The sequence below is a fragment of the Rhinolophus hipposideros genome, assembly GCF_964194185.1.
Source record: "Rhinolophus hipposideros genome assembly, chromosome: X".
In the NCBI taxonomy this organism is placed as follows: domain Eukaryota; kingdom Metazoa; phylum Chordata; class Mammalia; order Chiroptera; family Rhinolophidae; genus Rhinolophus; species Rhinolophus hipposideros.
In genome coordinates, this window is record NC_138046.1 from 38765793 (window position 1) to 38786212 (window position 20420).

Here is a 20420-nt window from a genome sequence, read left to right on the forward strand (position 1 = left end):
CCATGGGCATGGGTAAGGGGCTCAACACAGGAAAGATGGCACCTGCCTGCTGGCTACATGGGAGAAGGACGGCACACAGGGAAAATGACAACTGTCCCTCCAATCCTCACTGTGTAGCCAGACAACTCAGTCTTCCTTTGTATGTCTCTGACGCCCCCAAGTCACTGTGACTCTGCTGGAGCCCAGGGTGAGCGCCTGCAATTGAGTGAGTCTGTGTGCAGCCCTTGTAAGAGAATGTCTGGGTTAACCACAGCATTCCCTTTTACCCAGAGGGTTGGAATCCTCACTGGTTTTCACAGCCAGATATTGTGGGGGCTCCTTTTCCTAGCACCAATACTCTGGGCTGGAGAGCCTAATGTGGGGCTGGGGTCCCTCACTCTTCTGGGGGTAACCTCTGTGACCAAGGCATCCCTCCCGATTTTCAACCACCACACGGAGGTTTGAGGCCAGTTCATTTTGTGTCTGCCCCTCCTACCAGTCTCCATGTAGCTTCGTTATACCTTTAGTCATTAACCTTCTGTTCAACTATACTTCAGATGATTCTCCAGGTTGATTGTTCTATAATTTGGTTATAATTTTGATGTGTTCACAGTATGTGGGAAACACAGTGTTTACATACTCTGCCGTCTTGGATCTCCCCATATTGGCTTTTTATCTCTATTCTTGCTATCTTAATTCAAGCTACTATCATCTATCTCTAGGACCATTGTGTTATTTATGGGTACTTAATACTAGATATTATACAGAATAACGAACTGGGCATAATTTTGTTTTAGGATTGCAAATTCATTGTAAGCAGTAATTTTTGACTCCCAGGATTCTGAGTTTACAAGACTGAGAGTCAAAACCCTGAATGTAAAAGAAACATCCTAAACTAAAAAAAAAGCAAAAAAAGAAAAATGACTTAATTTTCTCCTTAATACAACTGCATGATGCTTGGGTATTTAGAGGAGGTAAGAAAGGATGTTGAGAAACTTCTATTTCAAATTCAGATTTTGGTTTCTTGTTATTCTATCGTTTTATTTAGTTATTCAGAATCTTATGGTATAAGAAAGAAAAATCCAAGTTAATTTATATACTATATAATCATAACTAATATTTTCTTTTGCCAATTATAAAATTTTGCATTAGGTGCCTGTGTATTTGTGTATGTATATACACATATGTAAAGCATGTATTAATACCTGTGTATTAATATTCCAAGTGAGGAATTTACTATATTGCTAAATAAATGGGACTCATCCCTCAGAGTGAGGAAGTTGAGCATTTGTAGGAGGCTGTTCTTATTAGGACATACCAGATGCTACATGAGGTACAGTGGGCTGAGCTATACCCTAGATGTTCTCCCTGACAGAGGTAAATAATAATCTTATGTTTTTAACCAAATATAATGAACTATTGTCAGCTAAGTATATTACTATGATAAGGTAGCTAGCTAGTTTGATAATTCTTTAGGCAGTGGTTCTCAACAGAGGTAGGGGGATTTCTATCCCATGGGACATATTTTGGTGCTACCATCACTAGAGGATGTTACTGGCATCTAGTAGGTAGATGCCAGGGATGCTGCTAAATATTCTACAATGCCCAGGATACCCCCACACAACAAACAGTGCTATAGCCCAAAAGGTCAGTAATGCTTTGGATGAGAAACTCTTTTAGGGTATTTTTTTCGACCTGCCACATGATATCCTAAATATTTTTCAAAATTTCATTTAACAAATAAATAATGATTTTTGTGAAAACTTCAATGAATGGAAGTATATTTGTGTGTACTTGGAACAATTTTTTTTATTAAATTTATTGGGGTGTAAATTGTTAGTAAATTTACATAGATTTCAGGTGTATAATTCTGTATTACATCATCTATAAAGCCCATTGTGTGTTCACACCCAGAGTCAGTTCTCCTTCCATCACCATATATTTGATCCCCCTTACACTCATCACCCACCCCCACCCCCTTATCCTCTGGTAACCACTAAATTGTTGTCTGTGTCTATAAGTTTTTCTTTCTCATTTGTTTGTCTTGTTCTTTTGTTGTTTTTGGTTTATATACCACATATCAGTGAAATCATAGGGTTCTCTGCTTTTTCTGTCTGACTTATTTCACTTAGCATTATACTCTCAAGATCCATCCATGTTGCTTGGAACAATTTTTGAGAAGAAGGAATAAAGGATGAATGCCAAGTTTCTGGCTTGAGCAACTCACCATTATCTGAGATGAGAGAAATAAATGTGTGGAGTAAAATCTTCAGTTCAGATTTTACACTTGTAGAATTTGAAGTGTCTGAGAGATATCAAGAGGAAGTCCTGAAGATCAGAACTTAGTTTTTCAGACATATCTTTAAATTGAAATTTGTCAGTATAGGAATATAAATTACCCCTTGGATTGGCAGAGTATCTTAAGAAGGAAAGAGTACCACATATCATAGCCCTTAGGAGCACCAACATTCATAATATGGGTAGAGGAGAATCTAGCAAGATTGTAAGAAGTAGCCAGAGAGATAATAGGAAGTGATCCAGAATTGTAGACTTCCAAGCCAAGAGAAGAGAAATGTTTCCAGGTGGGTAAGTGATTATTGATATGGATGCTGTTGCTGACTTTGGTGGAGTGACTGGAAACCTAATTACAGTGGGTTGAGAATTCCACTGTAAGTAAGAAGTTTAGTTGTGTTGTAGATTTATGTCAATTTGGCTGTGAAGGAAGAAGAGGTCTTGGAGGAGGATGTGAGATCAGGAGAGGTTTTTTAACAAAATATTTTTAAGGATCACAGAGAATTCCTTATTGGTATTTGAAAAGATATATTTTAAAGATATTAAAGCATATCAAGTATAATTTGTTAATGAGCGGACTTTCCATGAATGTATTTCTTCTTTTTTTTTTTTTTAAAGATTTTATTGGGGAAAGGGAACAGGACTTTATTGGGGAACAGTGTGTACTTCCAGGACTATTTTCCAAGTTAAGTTGTTGTCCTTTCAGTCTTAGTTGTGGAGGGCGCAACACAGCTCCAGGTCCAGCCACTGTTGCTAGTTGCAGGGGGCGCAGCCCACCATCCCCTGCGGAAGTCGAACCGGCAACCTTGTGGTTGAGAGGACACTCTCCAACCAACTGAGCCTTCTGGGAGCTCTGTGGCAGCTCAGCTCAAGGTGCCATGTTCAATCTTAGTTGCCGGGGGTGCAGCCCACCATCCCTTGCCGGACTCGAGGAAATTGAACTGGCAACCTTGTGGTTGAGAGCCCACTGGCCCATGTGGGAATCGAACCGGCAGCCTTCGGAGTTAGGAGCATGGAGCTCCAACCACCTGAGCCACTGGGCCGGCCCTCCATGAATGTATTTCTGTATGTTTGTTTGTTTTTTACCTTCAAGGTCATGGTGAATAATATTTTAAATAATTACTTGGATTCTAAGTGATTCAGCAAGTATGAAAATAGTTCTGTTTATTACATTAGATATAAGTGTATATTTAACACTCAAACATTACATTTGTTTTTCAGATCTTTCAAGAAATCGTTTTACAGAAATTCCTTCTGATGTCTGGTTATTTGCACCTCTTGAAACATTAAATTTATATCATAATTGCATCAAAACCATTCCTGAAACCATTAAAAACCTGCAGATGTTAACATACCTTAACATTAGGTAAGGAAGAATTTTTTGGGGTAAAATTTTTTATCATAGTTCTAATCCTTTTTAGTAGCAAAGGAATGTGTTTGGTTTGGCTATGTAGCCTATATTTATCTTAATGGTATCGTATATGAATTTTTTAATATGTCCACACTACTTTATAAGCCTTTGGTCTTGTTGTTGAGAGTAGTGCTTCTCAAACTAATGTGCACAGGAATTATCTGAGGATTAAAATGCAGACTCTCTCCCCATATGTCTGCAGTGGAACCTGCATTTCTAATAAGCCTCCTGGTAATGCCCATGCCTGCTGGTCTTTAGATCATTTTGAATAGCAAGGCTTCACATCAGAAATATTTTACTGAAATCATAGCACCACAATACGGATTTATTTATATGCATCCTCAGTTAAAGTGAAACATTAAAAAGAAACAGTTCTTGAGTTATATTTTCACACTCTTGTGACTTTTTGTTGCTACCTCAAGGATGGATAGATTGGATAGATTGGGATGGGAGTGTTGGAACATTAGGACGTGGATGATAGTTAATGGTAATACTGAATAAGTGCTTACTATGTTCCAGGCAGTGTTACAGATACTTTACACATATTACCTCGTCTTCACAACAGCATTTTGAGATATGTACTTTTATTATCCCTCCATTATGGATGAGGAAACTGAAGCACAGAGAGGTTAACTTTTCACCCAAAGTCATACATATAGGTATATGTCATGGTAGAGCCAAGATAATAATCAAAGCAGTATGGCTGTGAAAGTTACCTGTTTAAATTCCCATATAGGAAAGGAGTAAATATAATTAATATAATTAATATACATAAGTAATAATGCTCATTTCTTGCTGTGATGTATTAATTCTTATCCTGGCAGTACATCCTATTTTAACTGAAACCATTTTACACCTTAAAATACGTGAGAAGAATTTCCTTCATTAGATGTCAGTCATTTGGGTTTCTCCTTTCTCTAATTGCATACATAACTCCTTGGCCTGGCTTGGGAAGGATTTGAGGAAAGTGAGGTATTTTTGTTTGTTTCTTTTTGTTCTTTTATGGAAAAAAAGTGATTTCTCCAAAATTGAATTACATTTCTATATTAACATGTATGGCATATCTTAGGGTACAGACACACCTCAGTGATATTGCAGGTTCAGTTACAGATCACTGTAATAAAGGGGGTATTGCAATAAATAGAGTTGTAATCTTTTTGCTGGTAGAGGGTCTTGCCTTCAATTTGTAAAATACACAACACTTGTGAAGCGCAATAATAATGTGAAGCACAATAAAATGAGGTATGCCTATAGTTTTATTAAAACTTTCTCTGATTCTTTCGTGGTTTTATCTCCAAAAGTTAACTTCTGAGTTTTGTTTGCAGTCACAAAAATTGTTGAACAAACTATATTGAAATAGTAATTGTTCTAGTGACTGACTTCCTTTGACTATCTCTAAAACATGGCAAAAATGTAAAGATTAATGACTTACCAGCTATGTATAAAGAAATCAAATTCTAGAGAAAGCTGACTGTATTCATTCAATGAACCTGCTTCTTAAGGGAAGAACATAAGCCAATTTTGAACTTTTTTGAGCTGAGGGAGATTAGGATGTGTTTGTAACATGCTTTTCTTTTTCCTATTTATTTTGTTTTTCATTTTGGTTAAATATCTTGAGGAACTTGTAAGACGATTTTTCAGGCCTGGCCAATATTCTTGGTTTAGGGAACATTGTCTTTTTTCTTCTTCTTTTTTTTTTTTTAAAGTCTGTGCCAGGTCTAAAGCCAGTCTAGTGTTTCTGGATATCCTCTGCAGGCGTAAAATGGGGTGAAAGGTCTTGAAATCTCCCTTGGGGTAAGGTCTTGAAATCTCTCCTGGGCCTTTACTGTGCACGTTTCACAAAATGATATGTACATACAGGTTTATAAATGTCACTTTGAAAAACAGGAAAAAATAATAATTCATTGCTTATGACTACTTGGTATAGTATGTAAATGTAATGGTAGACTTCATATATTTTGGTATTAGGAATGTCTTAGTCCATTTGGGCTGCTATAACAGAATACCACAGACTGGGTGGCTTATAAAACAACAGAAATTTATTCTTCATAGTTTTGGAGGCTGATACGTCCAAGATCAAGGTGCTGGCAAATTTAGTGTCTGGTGAGGACCCACTTCCTGGTTCATAAATAGCTGTCTTCTAGCTGTGTCCTCACATGGCAGAATGGGCAGGGAGCTCTGTGGGGCCTCTTTTATAAGGACTGAATCCCATTCATGAGGGCTCTGCCCTCATGACCCAATCACCTGATATCAACACGTTGGGGATTAAGTTTCAACATTGTAATTGTCGTGGGAAACACAAACATTCAGTCTATAGAGTTAGTCAGTCTGTATTGGCATATAAATTTGACTGCAGCAGTTTGTGGGTAAGGGACCCAGAGCTAGATCACCTGGTTTTGAATGCCCACTTAACTAGCTGTGTGACTTTGAGCAGTATATTTAATCTCTTTTTGACTGTTTCTTCATCTGTGAAATGGGCATCATGATAGTATCTATTTTCCTAAAGTAGGTTGTGAATGTTAGTCGAGTTAACTCATGTGAGGTGCTCTGAACATGCCTGCAGATAGTAAGCACTCGAGAAATGTTAGTTGTTGTTATATTTAAGTGTCTACAGACATAGGACTGTTGTATTAACTTTGAGATGAGATAAGGCTGCTAGTAGGCTGTTTTACCAGAAACTTGTAACAAAATGGAATGTGTTAAGGTTATTACATGTTTTTGAAGATATAATCCTATTCATTCTTTCATAAATTTGAACATAGTGCATGCAAATTTATCCTTGGAGCCTTTCCCCCTAGTTAGAGGCATGGAGCTATTGAATATAGTGAAATTACAGTAGAGAGCCAGGTTCTGGTATTCATTCTCTAGCTCAGAAGATGATTCTGGGTTTTGAGAATTGGTGGTTTGTAGAACAATATCATAGGTAACAGCACAGGCTTTGTAGTTTGCTGTGCCTGGGCCAGTCACTTAACTAGTTGTTTTCTTATTTGTATAATGGAGCTAATAACACTACCTATCTTGTGGGGTTAATGTGAGGATTAAATGAGATAGTTAGTGTATGTAAAGATTTTAGCTTGACCACTTCTTGGCTTTTTGGCTAAGATCAAGTGAAGATTTTATCATGATACAAAGTAAGCACTCGTTAAATGATAGTTATTTTTTAGTCAAAGCTTCCTTTTTACTTTTTTTTTAAAGATTTTATTGGGTAAGGGGAACAGGACTTTATTGGGGAACAGTGTGTACTTCCAGGACTTTTTTCCAAGTCAAGTTGTTATCCTTCGATCTTAGTTGTGGAGGGCGCAGCTCAGCTCCAGGTCCAGTTGCTGTTGCTAGTTGCAGGGGGCGCAGCCCACCATCCCTTGCAGGACTCGAGGAATTGAACTGGCAACCTTGTGGTTGAGAGCCCGCACTCCAACCAACTGAGCCATCCGGGAGCTCAGTGGCAGCTCAGCTCAAGGTGCCATGTTCAATCTTAGTTGCAGGGAGCAAAGTCCACCATCCCTTGCAGGACTCGAGGAAATTGAACTGGCAACCTTGTGGTTGAGAGCCCACTGGCCCATGTGGGACTCGAACCAGCAGCCTTTGGAGTTAGGAGCATGGAGCTCTAACCACTTGAGCCACTGGGCTGCCCCCCTTCCTTTTTACTTTTGAGGTGATTTGTTCTTTTTCAGTATAAAATGTCAGGTTTCAGACATATTTCTCATAATGAAACTTTCTTATTCTTTTCAGTCGAAATCTTTTATCAACATTGCCAAAATACTTATTTGAGCTTCCCCTTAAAGTTTTGGTCATCAGTAATAATAAACTGGTATCCATTCCAGAAGAAATTGGGAAGTTAAAAGGTTTAATGGAATTGGTGAGTAAAATAGTTCTATTGATTGTATATAATATGCATAATATATACCTTTATGTTTTGGAAGACTACTCATTCTTTTATGTAATTTCACTGTAATTTTTTAAAAAGAATAAGTTGGTATATGCCTAAGTTCACTTTAGGAAAATTTTGAGATACCATTGCTTATGTCTGATTTTAATTCACAGCCACAATAAAAGCCTGGTTGTTCCTTAGTCCTAGTGAAGTCAGAGGCTTGCTTATAAGTCTTAAGAAATCCTTTTCAAACAAATAAGAATTTGTCTATCCATTTTATGGAAAGTAAAGGTCCTACCAGGAAAATACAAGTTTTCTTTAAGGTTTTTAACAGGGCTACTATGAGAGCCTCAGAGAAAAGAAAAGAATACAATGACAGAGAAAAAGAAGAGAATACAATGACAGCAAACAGTAGAATCAACAAAGTAACCCTTCCTGTCCTGTGTACTTATGTGATTTTATAACACTTTTGGGACCAAGATAAATGGAAAGAGGCCATTATATACAATTGATTGTAGGACTACTGTGTCTCTCTGAAAATAAGACCTAGCCGGACAATCAGTTCTAATGCGTTTTTTTTGTTTTGTTTTGTTTTGGTTTTTTTTGGAGCCAAAATTAATATAAGACCCAGTCTTATTTTACTATAAGATCGGGTCTATAACATCACATTGCATCACATCACATCACAGCATATAACATACCGGGTCTTATATTAATTCTTTCTCCAAAAGATGCATTAGAGCTGATTATCGGGCTTAGGTCTTATTTTCAGAAAAACACGGTACTGATTCTGTGGGTGTTATCTGTCATTGTAATATTTTGCCATGGCACTATTCTACAAGAATGTGGTAACCAACTGCAGTGAAATTCTGTCATTAGCAGCTTAGGAAATACTCTCAGAACTCCAATCCCTATCAGAGTGCTTTGTGGAGTAAGTACCCTTTTTTTGGGTGGATCAGTTTCCTGTGCCTGGGTTTATTTCTTCTGGGAAATAGCAGTTACCTATCAAATTGCTATGGATTTTCTATATGGAAATCTTCAATATTAGACACATCTGGGAGGAAGCAATAAAGTATTTAAAGGGCATTTTCCCAAAGTGTTATTATCTGTCATTTTGATAATAGCCTGTTTTCAACATAGCAGCTAAGTTGCTCCTGTGAAAACATAAGTCAGGTCATGTCATACCTTTGTTTAAAAGTTTCTGGTTCCTGCCCACATCTCTCTGAGTAAAATCCCAAGTCATACCCTTCCCCATCTTAGTCTTCCCCTTGCCTGCTACCCTCTAGTTACACGGGATTCTTTGCTGTTCTTAGTACATGTCAGGCATGCTTTGCCTAAGTGCCTTTACATTTATTGTTCCTGCTGTCTGGAATATTCCTTTCTATATATTGGCATGGCTCACACTATCAGCTCTGACAACACTACTCAAATAACAGCTTCTCCATGTGACAATCGAAATTGCTAATATTCCTCTCCAATACTATTAGTATCACTGCCATTTTCCTTTATTCTGTGTGTGTGTGTGTGTGTGTGTGTGTTTCAATAGTACTTAACACCTTCTAGCATATTATATAACCTACCCCCCTTGCTAGAATGTAAGCGCCATATAAAGTTGTAAGGGCAGGAATTTTTGCTTAATGTATCCTGTGGGGGAGGGAGAAATTTTCCTCTACCTTTAAAGTTCTCCTGGATTGTCTAATAATCAAATAGACGTGAGACAGGTTAGCAACTGAAAATAAGCACATTTAATACACAGATATGTATGGGGACCCCATAGACATGAGAGAGTCACAGACCCCACAGGCACAAGAGATTCAGAGACAGAAAGGGAACATGGGTATATAAGCCATTCTGAGCTAGGGGTGCGGTAATGAACCTTAGGGCTTCACTGCAGGTAGAGCATGTGTTCAGTAATTATTAGTTTGACCTGCCATATAGATAGGTAAAAAAAAGTCTGCTGATAACTCTGGTGATAACTCTTACTATGGCCCAGCCTCCTACTTTAAATTCTTCTAGAAAGTTAAGGTGGGGGGGGCAAAACTTTCTCTTGATCCTGCAGTGTCTTGGTTGCCTTTAGCTCAAAATAATCCACATACCACTGAGCCACATCTCAGAGTACTCGTTCTGAACCCCCACAATTGTTGGTTGAATGAAGATGTCTTAGATATACGACTAGTTTTAAAGAAATATGTAGGATACATTTTTTTGAATCATCTGTGGATCAGATGATTAGATATTCTTTTGAATTTACCTTCCTGCCTTTTTTACTTTTGATAAGACTGTATATATGTGCCATTCCTCTCTCTCTAAGCTAATGTAATTTCCAGTGAAATTTGGACATTGGGGTCAGTTGCGGTGGAATGCGAATTTCATTTGCAATATGTATGGAATGAGTGCTGAGATCTTGTTGCAGTGTTTTTCTTCCACTTTGGTTGATGTAATAATAAGAAAGGGGAGGGAGAGGATTGCACAATTAACTCAAGCTGTTCTTTATCCTCTTTTTATGGAAATGAGGCATAGTTTATCTTTAAATCAGGGCTTGCATTTTAACTTAACTCTGAGACATTTCCGATTCCAATGTCCTAGAATGTCTTTGGGTTGTGAGCCTCAAAACTTTGTGCTTGTAACCCCTCATATTTTGCATCCTTTTGAGGAAGAGGCTTATTAGTTAATTTGATCCTGGCCATAGTCTTTAGTTCTTCAGCTCATGTATAAGTCCTGGACTTTTCTCAGCTTCTGCCCAAGTATCTCAAAACAACTACTATAATTGGTAGATTATCAGTGATTGATAGTTTTGTTTTACCTCTGAATGAAGAGCACTTGAATCCTTTTGGTTTTAGTCGATTAGAGTGGTCTTCATTGCGATTTTCAGATGGCAGACTTATATAGTACTAAGTTATAACCTCAAATTTTTGCACAGAAAAATTTATGTCAACTGTATTAGGTTGACTTCATGATGTAATACAAATAGAAATCTTCCAGATAATTCATCTTTAGAGAAATGACATTAAAGGTAACTTTTGCTAGCTATTGGCTATGCACTTTAAGAATTGAATTATATCTGTATTTCTCAGTTTGTTTGTTACAATTTTATTTTCTTGTCTTCCTTAGGATATCAGCTGCAATGAGATTCAGGTCCTTCCTCAGCAAATGGGAAAATTACATTCACTTAGAGAGCTAAATATAAGAAGAAATAATCTTCATGTGTTGCCACATGGTAAGATGCTCACTGTTTTTACTGACATGAATGAAAAAGTAACTATGTAAAACTGAATTTAATTATTTTTCATTTCTGAACAGAATTAGGAGATCTTCCCTTAGTCAAGCTGGATTTCTCTTGTAATAAAGTGACTGAAATTCCAGTTTGTTACAGGAAGCTGCATCATTTACAAGTAATGATTTTGGATAATAATCCATTGCAAGTACCACCAGCACAGGTTTGTAATAAAAATATGATATTGTTTCTTCTATTTTTCTTCAGAATTATATCTGTTACTGATAAATCAAAAATGCATCAAAATTAGGAGTTAATTTGCTGTTGAAGCATTGTCTAAAGGAGTTTTTCTAAGAAGTGGCTTTTTTACTTTGGTAAGCGTTTTAGCTTTTGGTAGGAGTTTTAGCTTAGCTTCTACAGAATAGGGTTTAGAAAACCCAAGTATCAACTTCCGGCTTGTGAACTGATAATTCTGGTTGTCAATGTTATTTTGAAAGGATAAACTATGGAGTCTCTCTACCTCTGTCCTACTCAGGTATATATATATATATATATATATATATATATATATATATATATATATATATATATACACACACACACTTTAGATTTGTTGTGTGATTGATTGAAGTACATTCTTAACACTGATAGATGGAATCATAACAGAAAGAAAAGTGTAAAATGTTAATTTAGTCTTTTAGTTTGTGGATTAAATTCATGTGGAAGCTACTGAAATTATATTAAACGCATACACTAAGACATAAACCAATATGGACAAAGAATGAGAGAGAAGAGGATAGCGGGAGAAATGGCAACAGAATTTTGGAGAATGGGAAATAGATGGACTAATGGTAACCAGGGTCTCTACTTACACTACACAAGAGTATCTGGCTGAGGGAGACCACTTCATGGACGGTATAGATGCCTGCCTGACCACTGCAGCGTACACCTGAAGCTGAAGCTGAATACTACTGAATGTCAACTATAATTTAATATATATAGTCACAGGATGTGGAATATACAGCACAGGGAATAGAGTCAATGGAATAGTAACAGCTATATACGATGTCAGAGGGGTAGTAGATTGGGAGAAGGGAATTATCACTTTGTGAAAGGTGTAAATGTCTAACTAGTACGTTGTTTTATACACCTGAAACTACTACTACTACTACTACTACTACTACTAATAATAATAATAATAAAAGAGTATCTGGCCGAGGAGGCATGTGGCAGTGAAACTCCAGTCTGTACTCTACTTCCAAGCTATGTGCCCTGACATAGGGTTTGTATACATTCAGAAGAAGGGTTGAGCTTTTCCTCCTACAAAGGTACATTCCACTCATTCCAATGGAGGTACCTTTCCTGATTCAGATAAAGGCTGGTAGGGGTCCTTAGAAGGACAAGGAAAGCTGAAACTTGTTTTTGCTATGGGAGAAGGCAACAAGAAACAAATTGATTTACTGTGTTAAACCTGGGAATGGCTTGCATATTTTTTTGTTGTTGTTTGTTAGAGGAAACATGTAACTCTGAATACAGGGATGAAAGACTGAAAACACGAAGGTTGGTAGAATGTCTAAGGCACTGATGTCCAGTTTCTGAATGATGGTATGTGGGAGGAAAAATAATTTTCCTTCTACCCTTCTAAGTTCTTCTCTCTGGTCTAATAACCAAATTGACATGAGATAGATTAACAGGAAAAAATAGCCAAATTTATTATGTATGTACACCTGGAGGTTCTGTAAGAATATGGGACCCAGGACAAATCCAGCAGTTGAGGCTTATATGCCCTCTTAAGGAGAACAGAGGTAATGGTTTGGACTTCAAAGGGAAGGTAGGCCATTCACAGCTAGATGAGAAGCAAACATAAGGTAAACAAATTCTTGCCTGGCTACCAAGACACAGACTGGAGTCTAACAGACTTTGTAGTTCCTGTCTGCCACATTTAGTTCATATTATGCTAAGGAGATCTCCCTTCTTGGAGCAGTCTTTTTTATCTGGATTCTTTTAAACAGATAAGGCAGAGGTAAAAGGACCTTTTTGAGTCTTTTGTTTCTTAGAAATAACTAGCTTAAAATATTATCCCCAAAAGGCATATTTTGGGATGGTAAACTCTGTACGCCCCCCCCCCCCCTTATGGGAATGTTCTATAATCTGTGCTGTCCAGTACCATAGCCACTTGCCATGTGTGGCTACTGAGTACTCAAAATATGGCTAGTATGACTAAAGAATGAACATTTTAATTTTATTTTGATTCATTGAAATTTAAATAGTTTCATATGATTAGTGGCTCCCATATTGGACGACAGGTCTAAGATTTACACCCTCAGATTCTTGCCCTTAGCTCCACAGCCACATGACTGCCCCTCATTTGCATTAGCAGAAGCCTGGGGTTTACTCTGAGGGTAAATAGATTCAGATTCTCTCCCTCAGCTCATTAGCCAAATGATTATCACTTCTTGCCTCAGCAGAAATCTGGCATTTACTCTTTAGAGCAGCACTGTCCATTAGAACTTTTTGAGGTGATAGAAATGTTCTGTATCTGCATTGTCTAATATGGTAGCCACAGGTGGCTATTGAGCACTTGAAAGAACATAGTGTGACTGAAGATTTGAATTTTTAGTTTTATTTAGATGTAATAAATTTAAATAGCCACATGTGGCTAGTAGCTACCATATTGAAAAGCACAATCATAGAGATACTGAAAACCAGAATCAGGGGTCCAGGTACAGCTATGGGCAGGAGTGAAACCCCATACTGAAAACAGTGAATGCTTATATACTGAGTGTTGGGACCCTCAGGTAGACTTGTCTTGCTTGGCTCTCAGAATGCTTTTAACCTGTCTTATTTATCTCAGGCAGGATTGGTGGATTTCTGATTGAACTAGAGAAGTACACACACACACACACAAACACACACACACACCACCCCCCCCCCCTTTGGGAGGTTCTCCTAATGTAATGGCCAGGTTCTCCTGATGTAATGGCCAGTCCCAGTCTGATCACTAGACAGTGAGTCTCACCATTTGTAAACTTCCCCCTCATATACAGAGATTCTAGTTGGCCTCTTACTGCTTTACTTTTTTTTTTTTACACTGCTTCACTCTTAAAAATGCAGATAGCCATGGATCACTAGACATTTGCAGGAATAATCTCTAATATGAAAGACAAGACCAAAAGACTGAAAGGCTTCCACAAAAACAAAATGGATCACCTTCATAGGAGTGATAATCAGAATTTCTCAGCAGCAGCACAGGAAACTGGAAGATGTTAGAATCATACCTTCAAAGAGTGAGGCAACATTTCCATCTTTCTATACTCAAACTATCAGTCAAGTGTGAGGTAGAAAAAAGACCATTTCAGACATGCAGGGTCTCAGAAATTTTAACTCTCATGTACCCTTTATTAGAAAGCTAGCAGAGGTGGTGCTGTATCAAAATGAGAGAGTAAATTAAGAAAGAGGAATTCTTCTTGTCCAAGATTGACAAGTATGCATAGGCCTAGAGAGCAACCATCATTTTGGAATACGGGGGTTGTCTCCAAAAAGAAAAAAGAAAAAGAAGAAAGATGGGTGGACGATTTGATGTATTTGTCAATATGGAGAGAGTTTTATAGTTCTGTCAGAGAGTCAGGCGTTAATTAGTAATAGACATACAGAAAATTATGCAAAGGAAAAGATGGGGTAATTAGTCACTTTAGAAAAAAAAACTTATAGCAGAAAGGAAATGTAACTGTCGAGGAAAAACATCCAGCCTAAGAGACAACACGTAAGAGTTTATTTGAGCCAAACTGACTACAGTTGCCAGGAAGCAAAATCTCAACAGATTGAGAAAATGCTCCACGAAATGGCAGTTTGCAGCTTATTTTATACATAGAATCAGAGGAGGAGGGTTACATGAAATCCATTGGTGATAGATTAAGGGGGTGGGAGAAAGCAAAGCAGGGAGATCTCTGGGAATGGAGTGACAGGTACTTCTTTCATATAGGTGGGTACAGGATAGTTAATAGTTCACTCACAGATGTTAATTAAGGTACAAGAATAATAATGAGGGATTCTGTACTTTCCTGCTGTAGTCCACAAAAAGGGATTACTGACATTCCAAGGATGTCCTTTTAGGTGCAAAAAGACAATAGACAGGCCCACTTAAAGGCACAGATTAACTTTGTGATGGAAGCTAAAGATGTGACTTCCCACCATGGCCCACTTAGTTTTGAATTTTTATGTTCACACCATCTTATGTGGTTATTTTCAGTCTTCTGAGCACTTGTCAGGTTTAACCTGTGACCCCTTTTCTGTCCTCTTAACTAACCTATGTGGTTCATCTGTGAATATTTTCTTAGTCATAATATTGTAAATACTGGATTTTGATGTAATGAAAAATTGTGACATAGTTATAATAATAGTAAAGATTTATATAACACTTACTGTACTCCAGGCACTATTGAAAATGCTTTGCATGCATTAACTCATTTCTTACAGCAACCCTATAAAACAGGTACTGTCATTATACCTCATTTCATATAGGAAGAAACAGAGACATAGAATTTAAATGACTTGTCAAAGGTCACATGGCTTGTATGCAGTAACGTCAATTTCAAACTAAGGCAGTCTGACTCAAGTTTATGCTCTAACCACTATCCTATGCTTCTGGAGAGGGAGGAAGTATGTTTATGTGAATTTATGGGGTTGGAGATGGGAGGATGGTAATAGTGGTATATGTGAAAGTGGTGGTAGTGGTAATGTAAGAAATCTAAGTCCTCTTCTTCCTTAGTAAGACCTTAATAAATAATACCTATATGTGAAAAATAAAAATAATAGAACCATGTTATTTATAAGTATGAAGGTAAATAGCAGAAAAACAACTATGAGTTGAATAAGGTACTGGGTCTTAGAGATTGAAAGGGGTGGAAAGGGGGATTGATTTTTTGTTATCAGTTTTAGAATTTTCTATGACTTAAAACTATGTACATAAGTTACTATGAAAAAATTAAATTTACAAAAGAAAATCAGGATTTAATTTAGTAATGAAAGATAATATTTTACTTTGGACAGATAATGGATACATTTTAATTGGTAATGTGATACATAATTGGTCATGTATTTATATCCTAATAGCTCAAAAGTTTTAATTTTACTTTCAAATGAAATTTTCCAGTGGTGAAGTCAGACATGGTGTCTATTATAATTATCTTAAGAAACATTTTTCCTTTATACTTGAAATGATAATTGCTTAATATACTTTTCCTTTTTCTTTGTTGATTAATTTTTGCATGTTTTGCTAGGTTATGTGAGCCCATAACACAAAATATTTTTATTATAAGTTTTGAGAAATATTTATTTGACATCACTTATGGTGACTGTAGTTAACCTTTGTGAAACTGACTTATTTCTTTACTGCTCATTAACTAACTTTTTTATATAGACTACTTTCTTCCACATGGTATTTTACCCTTCATTATTCCTTTTCTCTATCGCCAGTGAAAATAACTTTTCAGGATACTATCTTAGTTGAATTTACCATTTTTAAAAATTATTTTATCCTGATTGGCCTTTCAACAAATTCATGTTTCCTACACTTAAATTCTTTTTCTTCCAATAAATAATTAATTTTATTTAGTATTTTTTTAAAAATAATTGTTTTATTTTTTAATTACAGTTGATATACAATAGTATATTAGTTTCAGGTGTATAACAGTGATTAGACATTTGTATAACTTACGAAGTGATCAAACCAATAAATCTAGTACCCATCTGATACCATATATAGTTATTACAATATTACTGACTATATTCCTTATGCTATACCCTTCATCCCCATACCTATTTGCACTTCTTAATCCCTTCACCTTCTTCACCCTGCCCCTAGACCCTCTCCCATCTTTTACCCCAACAAATCTAGTATACCTCTGACACCATACATATTTATTACAATATTATTGATTATATTCTTTATGCTATACCCAACATCCCCATAACTACTTATATATATATAATTATAGTTGAAAACCCCTTGGCCATCTTCTGGTTACCGACTGTTTTGTAATCCCCTCACCTTCCCCCTTATTCCCACCCCCCCGCCCATCTAACAACACTCAGTTTCTCCTCTTTGTTTCCAAAACTTTTTCTGATTAGTTCATTTACTTATTCTCTTCTTTAGATTCCCCATATAAGTGAGATCATATGGTACTTGTCTTTCTCTGTCTGACTTATTTCACTTAACATAATGTTCTCTAGGTCCATCCATTTTGTTGCAAATGGTAAGATTTCTTTCTTCTTTAGGGCTGCATAATACTCCATCGTATAAATGTACCACAGTGTCTTAATCCAGTCATCTACGGATGGGCATTTCGGTTGTTACCGTGTCTTGGCTATTGTGTATAGTGCTGCAATAAACATAGGAATGCATAAACATTTTTGAATTGCAGTTTTGGATTTCTCCGGATAGATACCTTGGAGTAGAATTGCTGAATCATAAGGTAGTTCCATTTTCAGATTTTTGAGATACCTCCATACTGTTTTCCATAGAGGCTGCACCAATCTGCAATCCCACCAACAGTGCACAAGTGTTCCCCTTTCTCCACATCCCCGTCAGCACTTGTTGTTTGCTGATTTCTTGATGATAGCCATTTTGACTGTTGTGAGGTGGTATCTCATTGTGGTTTTTATTTGCATTTCTCTGATGGTTAGTGAGGTTGAGCATTTCTTCATATGTCTGTTTGCCATCTGTATGTCCTTTTCAGAAAAATGTCTCTTCATGTCCTCTGCCCATTTTTTAATGGGTTGTTTGTTTCTTTGGAGTTGAGTTGAGGGAGTTTTTCATAGATTTGTGAAATTAACCCCTTATCAGATATATCATTGGCAAATATCTTTTCCCATTCAGTAGGATCCCTTTTTGTTTTATTGATGGTTTCCTTTGCTGTGAAAAAACTTTTTAGTTTGATGTAATCCCACCTGTTTATTTTTTCTCTTACTTCCCTAGCTCGAGGGGATATATCAGTAAAAATCCTACTCTGGGTAATGTCTGTGAAGTTTCTTCCTATATTTTCTTTTAGGTATTTTATGGTTTCAAATCTTACATTTAAGTCTTTAATCCACTTTGAATTTATTTTTCTATATGGTGTAAGGAGGTGCTCCAGCTTCATTTTTTTGCATGTGTCTGTCCAGTTTTACCAGCAAAATTTATTGAATAGACTATCTTTACCCCACCGTACATTCTTGCTTCCATTGTCCTAGATTAAATGGTCATATAGGCATGGATTTATTTCTGGGCTCTCTATTCTGTTCCATTGATCTCTGTGTCTGTTTTTATGCCAGTACAATGCTGTTTTGATTACTGTAGCCTTGTAGTATAATTTGAAGTCAGGTATTGTTATACCTGCCACTTTGTTCTTATTTCTCAAGATTCCTGAGGCTATTCGGAGTCTTTTATGGTCCCATATAAATTTTAGGATTATATGTTCTACTTCTGTGAAAAACGTTGTTGGTAGTTTGATAGGAATTGCGTTGAATATGTATATTGCCTTAGGCAGTATGGACATTTTAACTATATTAATTCTTTCTATCCATGAACATGATATGTGTTTCCATCTATTTATATCTTCTTTCATTTCTTTCTTCACCGTCTTATAATTTTCTGAGTACAGATCTTTTACTTCTTTGGTTAAATTTATTCCCAGGTATTTTATAGTCTTTGGAGCAATTGTAAATGGGATTGTTTTTTTAATTTCACCTTCTGATGTTTTATTATTGGTATATACAAATGGAACTGATTTCTGAATATTAATTTTGTATCCTGCTACTTTACTAAATTCATTTATCAGGTCTAATAGTTTCTTGGTGGAGTCTTTAGGGTTCTCTCTATATAGTATCATATCATCTGCATATAATTATAATTTTACTTTCTCCTTACCCATTAGGATGCCTTTTATTTCTTTTTCTTGTCTGATTGCTGTGGCTAGAACTTCCAACACTGTGTTGAATAGAAGTGGAGATAGTGGGCAACCGAGCCTTGTTCCTGACCTTACGGGGAATGCTTTTAGCTTTTCCCCACTGAGTATGTTAGCTGTGGGTTTGTCATATATGGCCTTTATTATGTTAAGATATGTTACCTCTATTCCCACTTTCTTAAGGGTTTTTATCATAAATGGCTACTGGATTTTATCAAATGCTTTTTCTGCATGTATTTATATCATCATGTGATTTTTATTTTTCATTTTGGAATGTGGTGTATCACATTATTTGATTTGCGGATGTTGAACCACCCTTGCATACCAGGGATGAATCCCACTTGATCATGGTGTATGATCTTTTTAATGTATTGCTGAATCCTTTTTGCTAATGTTTTGTTGAGGATTTTTGCATCTATTTTCATTAGAGATATCGGCCTGTAGTTTTCTTTTTTTGTGGTGTCTGTCAGATTTTGGGATCAGGGTGATTGTTGCTTCATAAAAACTGTTTGGGAGTTTTCCCTCTTTCTGGATTTCTTGGAAGAGCTTGAGGAGAATAGGTGATAATTCTTTTTGAACGTTTTGTAAAATTCACCTGTAAAGCCATCTGGTCCAGTGCTTTTGTTTGTTCGGAGATTGTTGATTCAGCTTCCCTGATGGTAATCAGTCTTTTCAGGTTCTCTGTTTCTTCTTCAGTTAGCCTTGGAATGTTGTACACCTCTAGAAAATTGTCCATTTCTTCCAGATTGTCAAATTTGTTGGCATATAGTTGCTCATAGTAATTTCTTAAAATTTTTTGTGTTTCTGCAGTGTCTGTTGTCACTTCTCCTCTTTCATTTCTGATTTTATTAATTTGGGTCCTTTCTCTCTTTTTTTTTAATGAGTCTGGCTAAAGGTTTGTCAATTTTGTTTATCTTCTCTAAGAACCAACTCTTGGATTCATTGGTGTTTTGTATTGTTTTTCTGGTTTCTATTGCATTTATTTCTGCTTTGATTTTTATTATCTCCTTCCTTGTGCTCCCTTTGGGCTTATTTTGCTGTTCTTTTTCCAGATCCCTTAAGTGTGAAGATAAATTGTTGATTAGTGATGTTTCTTGTTTCTTTAGGTAGGCCTGCAATGCTATGAATTTCCCTCTTAGGAATGCTTTTGCGGCATCCCATAGTTTTTCGGTCGTCGTGCTTTCATTTTCGTTTGTCTTGAGGTATCTTTTGATTTCTTCCTTGATCTCCTGCTTGACCCATTCATTATTTAGTAATGTTATTGAGCCTACATGAATTCGTGTGTCTTCCAGTTTTTTTCCTGTAGTTCATCTTTAATTTCATAGCACTGTGATCAGAGAAGTCAATTGGTATGATTTCAATTTTCTTAAATTTATCAAGACTTGTTTTGTGGCCTAACATATGGTCGATCTTGGAAAATGTTCCATGTGCGTTTGAGAAAAACGTGTATTTTGCAGCATTGGGGTGAAATGCTCTGAAAATATCAATTAAATCCAAGTGGTCCAAAGCATCATTTAAGGCTGTTGTTTCCATATTGATTTTGTGTCTGGAAGACCTGTCCCTTGTTGTCAGAGGCCTGTTGAAGTCCCCTACTATGATAGTGTTACTGTTGATCTCTGTCTTTATGTTAGTCAGTACCTGTTTTATATATTTAGGTGCTCCTATGTTGGGTGCATAGACGTTTACTAGGGTTATGTCGTCTTGTTGGATCGA

At 36.5% G+C, this 20420-nt stretch overlaps 1 protein-coding gene across 7 annotated transcripts in view; it reads left to right on the top strand.

The window, feature by feature from the left end:
- The window catches only part of LRCH2 (leucine rich repeats and calponin homology domain containing 2), a 188345-nt gene that overhangs the window by 56218 nt on the left and 111707 nt on the right, over positions 1-20420 (top strand). For all 7 annotated transcript variants that reach the window (XR_013992931.1, XR_013992932.1, XR_013992933.1 and 4 more), the window contains exons 2-5: positions 3493-3637; positions 7412-7538; positions 10662-10767; positions 10851-10987. Coding sequence is in view for 4 of the 7 variants with exons in the window: in XM_081042437.1 (XP_080898563.1) it covers positions 3493-3637; positions 7412-7538; positions 10662-10767; positions 10851-10987 (515 nt within the window). In the remaining 3 variants the exon portion in view is untranslated. The remainder of the gene's footprint in view (positions 1-3492; positions 3638-7411; positions 7539-10661; positions 10768-10850; positions 10988-20420) is intronic.